Here is a 6710-nt window from a genome sequence, read left to right on the forward strand (position 1 = left end):
TGCAAAGAAGTCTTCATTCTTATCCAATAGTAAACCTATTTAAATTGTTTGAAAGAAAGTAGTTGTTCAGGCCATAGGTAAAAATTGCATGTTCATATTCTCCCCTTAAATTTGTGATTTGTGCGGTTAAAGTTTTTTTGCTGACTCACACAGTATATACGGCAAATTATTAATATTATTGCAATATTGGATCAAATTATTTTCTTGCCAAAAAGTAATAAATAGGTGAATAATTTTCTCGCTCAAAAAAGGTTATTTTTCGAGATAAACTGCTACTAATATAGAATAATTTATTTGGCATTATTGAGACAAGATAATCATATGCTTATGGATTGGTCAAAAGTATACGGACAGTGATTTTCTGTGTAAAGGAGAATGAAACCTTTGGAACAAGATAGCTTGTGTAAAAACAGAAAAATCAAAGAAACAGATCAATGAAAGTTTGAGAAAAATAGGACAAATAATGAGAAAGTTATAAGCATTTGAATATTGCAATCACTAATGCTATGGAGATCCTCAAATTGGCAATGCGACAAAGATGTGTGATGTCACTTGTGAACAACTCTCCCCATTACCTTAGTATATATTTCACTTAAACTGCCTCTTTTATCACATCTACATGTATCAGTAGATCATGTGTTCTTTCTATAAGAGGGCATGTAATACAGATTTTTCAACAATACATCATGGATAAAGAATTTGTATCACCATTAGAAAAAGCAAAATTTTAGGGGCATTTTATAGTCCATCAAAGAGAAAGTTGTTTCTTATTCTTTGATTTTTCTAGTTCGACGCAGGCCTATTTGTTCCAAAAAATGACCTTCACCTGTCCTGAAAACCTTTCATTCCTTTCTAAAATGTAAATCCTGTTTTGTCATTGAAAGTGTAGACAGCAAACACATTTTTGCGAAGGTAAGTCCAATGAACTATCACACAAAAAGAAAAGATCCAAACAAGATTTTCTGTTTTGATTTGCGGTAAACAGAAAACCACTGTACTTAAAATTAATTGAAAAGAACTTCATAAGAATAATGAAATTGCATTTATATTTTATTTATTTCAACAAAACTGACTATTATCTATTATATTTGTTTCATTGCTCATATAGCACCAAGGCATTCCATAAAGACAGAAGATGGAATGATTATGTAAGAAGGCGGAGATGGGTCAGGTAAGATTAAATATATTCAATGTTGCTAACGCTTGTTCTCACAAATGTTGGTTAACATTATTCCATGTGTGAACATTAATCCATGTGTGAACATTAATCCATGTGTGAACATTAATCCATGTGTGAACATTAATCCATGTGTGAACATTAATCCATGTGTGATCATTAATTCATGTGTGAACATTAATCCATGTGTGATCATTAATCCATGTGTGAACATTAATCCATGTGTGATCATTAATCCATGTGTGATCATTAATCCATGTGTGATCATTAATCCATGTGTGATCATTAATTCATGTGTGAACATTAATTCATGTGTGAACATTAATCCATGTGTGAACATTAATCCATGTGTGAACATTAATCCATGTGTGATCATTAATTCATGTGTGAACATTAATTCATGTGTGAACATTAATCCATGTGTGAACATTAATCCATGTGTGAACATTAATCCATGTGTGAACATTAATCCATGTGTGATCATTAATCCATGTGTGAACATTAATCCATGTGTGATCATTAATCCATGTGTGAACATTAATCCATGTGTGATCATTAATCCATGTGTGATCATTAATCCATGTGTGATCATTAATCCATGTGTGATCATTAATCCATGTGTGAACATTATTCCATGTGTGAACATTATTGCATGTGTGAACATTATTCCATGTGTGAACATTAATCCATGTGTGAACATTAATCCATGTGTGAACATTAATCCATGTGTGAACATTAATCCATGTGTGAACATTAATCCATGTGTGATCATTAATCCATGTGTGATCATTAATCCATGTGTGAACATTAATCCATGTGTGAACATTAATCCATGTGTGAACATTATTCCATGTGTAAACATTAATCCATGCGTGAACATTAATCCATGTGTGAACATTAATCCATGTGTGAACATGTGTACATTAATCCATGTGTGATCATTAATCCATGTGTGAACATTAATCCATGTGTGAACATTAATCCATGTGTGATAGGCCTATTCTCATAGTGCTGCCATTCTCTGGAATCAGCCAGATAGTGGTACCCGTAGTGCAGTTTCGAGGCAATCATTCGCTACATCTTATTGGAGAGTGAGAAACTACTACTAAATTAAAAATAATTACCCCTATCTGACTGGTTCCAGGGACAAGAAATCAAGTAAACACAAAATAAACACATTTCAGTATGTCTGTGTGTATGTCCTGCAGGTTGCTTGTCTCTTTGAACATATTTTCTTCCTTGTTTAATACCTTTTAATTGTTTATACTTGTTATATGTATGTATGTATATATTTGTTACTTATATGCAGGGCCCCCAAGAAAAGCAGTGCTTAGTCCACTGATGGGGTTATCCTGGGTAAACAAATTGAAATGAATAAATAAATAAATGAATAAAAATCATTTGTCAGCTGGAATTTGAACCACCCCTTTCAGCAAGTGAAATGCATGACTTCAGACAGGGGTTTTAATCCATGTGTTACATTGCTGTCATATGATAAATTCTAATTTGTGGGTTTGAATTAACCTACTTTGTGAATTCAGGTCCTGATTTTTATGACATATCAATATGTCTGTCTTGTCTTTCTGTTAATGCCCACAATCATTATATTGATCAAGGTCACCACAGTCATGGTCAGGGAAAAGTCAGGGAATTTGGAAAATTTGTGAAAAATCATGGAAAAGTCATGGAATTGCATTTACCCCTTGGCTATGGCAGCTTTCCAGTTTGTCATGTCTTGCAACTCTCATACTCTGGGATCACACTCTGCTATTATAATTGGTGTTCATGATTTCCATTTTTCCCAGTTTTGTGACATCCCAAATTCTACGTAACCCCTGGGATGTCACGGGAAGTCATGGAAAGCCGCGATTTAGTCATGGAATTCTGTTTTCAAATTTCTGTGGGAACCCTGATTGATTACTGTAGGAGCTGTTATTTTCGCGGATGTCGCGAATTGCCGATCGGCCGCGAATTTAACAACACGCGAAAATATTGACACATTTCTTAGTCAGTGCCAATGCCCCCAACAGCAAAGCTGTGCTATTGAAAACATCCTGCGTATTGAGAAAATGGAGATATGCACCTCTATATGTACAAAAAATAGGCTTAGAAAGTACACTTAGTGATTCAAAAAGTTAGCTAGAATTTCACTTTTTTTAATTTCTCAAACAAAATCAGGGCCTAAACTATTTTCTAACATTATTTTATCAATATTTATACACTCACTGTAATATTAAAATGTATTTTCCATGAAACAATTTGATTTTATTGTCATCTGATTGACTCTACACACACGTTATGGTAGCTATTTGCATACTGATTAATATTCATAAGTCACATGACCAGAATTTTGAAGGTGAACATTCTGTTCACAAAATTCCACAATTTTGCACTTTTTACCAACTTTTTGAAAAATGAATCGAATCAAAAAAACAAATTCCAAAGATTGCTTAACCCTATAGATCCTGTGGCATGATGAATTTTTAGATCTAAATGTTAAAAAAAGTGAAATTTAAGCCACTTTTTCCACAATATGTAACTGTTTTTACAGGGACATATTTATGTACAAAAGACATATCAGCATGGTCACTTTGAGAAGTGTAGATTTGCACATGAATTGTGCTAGTTTTGCTTCTTTGAAATGCTGTGGAAATGTATCATACATCCTCCGATCGCGAATTTAACAACCCGCGAAAATGTCGGGACCCCCGCGATTCGCGAAAAATTCTGTACGCGAAAATAACAGCTTTTACAGTATTATGGCATACATGTATGAATGTCAAGATTGACTTGATTGACAAGATTGATTGCCAGGACCTGCAGGTGACCATCGACCATGTTGCATAAATGATACTATTACAGTAACTCTGCCATTCCATGGTAATTGCCACGGTAACAATACTTAATAGCCAATCAAAATTCTTCAGAAGCTTCCTTTAGATGGTTAGTAACTTTTATGCAATGGGGTCCAGGGTATGGAAACTGATCTGAATACTTGTGCAAACCTAAACTTGGGTGCAGTAAATTCGTGCATAACTAGGATCTGCTAGTAATAAATCCCAAATCATATAGGAAATAGATATTTATGTTTTTCACAATCAAAATTATTTTGTCACTGTAGTCAATGACTATGTAATGTTAGAGTTTTTGACAAAGCTGCTTGTAGCCCTATAATGCAAAGCTTAGTAATTGATTGTAGGATATATTTTTGCAAATGATTGCATTGACCATACTGTACAATCGATCATAAAAGTCAATTGTATTGTCATAGGCAAGCTTTGGGTTTTTGGTCCCTGGTCCATATAGAGAGAACCTAAACATTCTACCGCTCCCACCCAGGTGAATATAATGGATATTTGTTTGGAGATCATTTTTAAGTGCAGAAATTTGATTTGAAATGGCCAACTGATTTGCATGAAATGTGAAATAAATAACAATTTGTAAATGAAAATAGAAATTAAACCTTTTTGCCACTCACCACCCAGGGTAGGAAGGAGTGAAAGCATGCATTTGATTATTAATTTTTTTTGTTTGACCATCTTACCTGTAGGAGATGTCAAATAAAGACGTCCGGTCCCTGGAAACAGATCCCAAACCTTGGACTCAAAGATGTTTCACTTCAGGTGGATGTAGATGAAGAATTGGATGGCCCCATTGCATTATGGGCCATTGGAACCAATGGTGATGTCGTTACTAGACTAGGAGTGACAAGGGCGTGTCCTGAGGTAAGAACAAAGTCAAAATCAGAAATGATTTCAAGGAAAAAGGTGTCATGTATTTTAGTGTGTTTTCTATAATATTCTACAACAAAGCTTCGTAGTTATGCTTCGGGCAACTTGTCAAAAGTCTGTTCCACATATGTTTGCTGGAACCAAGCTCTACCAGGCACTATGCACCTTTTCATAGAGGCTTCCCCCAAAACAAGCTGAAGATTATCCAACATAGATAAGCACATCTGGGACTAATAAGACCCTACTCCTGGCTGGCATGCCATACTCGGAGATGCCAACTATTCTTTTTTTGTTGCAGTATGTCATACCATTTGTTTTAATGAAAATACTGCAGGGCCCGTTTTACAAAGAGTTGTGATTGATCCGATCAATCGCAACTGTGGAAAGCCAGTAGTCAACATATAAAATACATGTTTGTTCAAATTTTTTTTAGACATGAATGTATATCCAAAATTCATTGATTTCATGACAATTTGGTGTGATCTCCTTTGTTTACAAAGGACATTTTGCAAATTTCCTGTAGAAAAAATTATGACACTAATGGATTTCCATAGAGTAACAATTGATTGGATAAATCGTAACTATTTGTAAAACGGGCTCTGATCTCATAGAAATACTTTTGCTCAAAATTATTTCTATTGCAGAAAATAAACATTCTGTTTTCCTAACCCTCAAAAATCTGAAAAATACTGCAGTTTGTTTCACTAGGTTGGCATACCTGCATGTTCGTTTGCTCATTTCTCGGAATCATGTAGCATACTTACATACTTTCAAACACTTTTTGTCTCACCTGCGAAGCAAAGTGAGACTATAGGCGCCGCTTTTCCGACGGCGGCGGCGGCGTCAACATCAAATCTCTTAACCTGAGGTTAAGTTTTTGAAATGACGTCATAACTTAGAAAGTATATGGACCTAGTTCATGAAACTTGGCCATAAGGTTAATCAAGTATTACTGAACATTCTATCAGAGTTTCATGTCACATGACCAAGGTCAAAGGTCATTTAGGGTCAATGAACTTAGACCATGTTGGAGGAATCAACATCGAAATCTTAACCTGTGGTTAAGTTTTTGAATGTCATCATAACTTAGAAAAATATATGGACCTAGTTCATGAAACTTGGACATAAGGTTAATTAAGTATCACTGAACATCCTGCATGAGTTTCACGTCACATGACCAAGGTCAAAGGTCATTTAGGGTCAATGAACTTTGGCCGAATTGGCGATATCTGTTGAATTCCCATCATAACTTTGAAAGTTTATGGATCTGATTCATGAAACTTGGACATAATAGTAATCAAGCATCACTGAAAATTTTGTGCAAGTTTCAGGTCTCATGATTAAGGTCAAAGGTCATTTAGGGTCAATGAACTTTGGCCGAATCGGGGGTATCTGTTGAATTACCATCATAACTTTGAAAGTTTATTGGTCTAGTTCATTAAACTTGGACATTAGAGTAATCAAGTATCACTGAACATCCTGTGCGCATTTCAGGTCACATGTCCAAGGTCAAAGGTCAATGAACTTTGGCCGAATTTGTGTATCTGTTGAATTACCATCATAACTTTGAAAGTTTATGGATCTGATTCATGAAACTTGTACATAAGAGTAATCAAGTATCACTGAACATCCTGTTCGAGTTTCAGGTCACATGACAAGGTCAAAGGTCATGTAAGTTCAATGAACTTTGGCCATGTTGGGTTTTTGTTGAATAACCATCATATCTCTGTAAGTTTATTGGTCTAGTTCATAAAAAGTGGCACATAAGAGGAACCCTGTATCACTGAACATCTTGTGCGAGG

At 35.0% G+C, this 6710-nt stretch overlaps 1 protein-coding gene across 1 annotated transcript in view; it reads left to right on the top strand.

The window, feature by feature from the left end:
• The window catches only part of LOC121422556 (tectonin beta-propeller repeat-containing protein 1-like), a 45114-nt gene that overhangs the window by 37258 nt on the left and 1146 nt on the right, over positions 1-6710 (top strand). The window contains exons 17-18 of the mRNA XM_041617700.1: positions 1109-1171; positions 4728-4902. Of these exons, the coding sequence (XP_041473634.1) occupies positions 1109-1171; positions 4728-4902 (238 nt within the window). The remainder of the gene's footprint in view (positions 1-1108; positions 1172-4727; positions 4903-6710) is intronic.

Source organism: Lytechinus variegatus, chromosome 10 (genome assembly GCF_018143015.1).
Source record: "Lytechinus variegatus isolate NC3 chromosome 10, Lvar_3.0, whole genome shotgun sequence".
Taxonomy (NCBI): Eukaryota; Metazoa; Echinodermata; class Echinoidea; order Temnopleuroida; family Toxopneustidae; genus Lytechinus; species Lytechinus variegatus.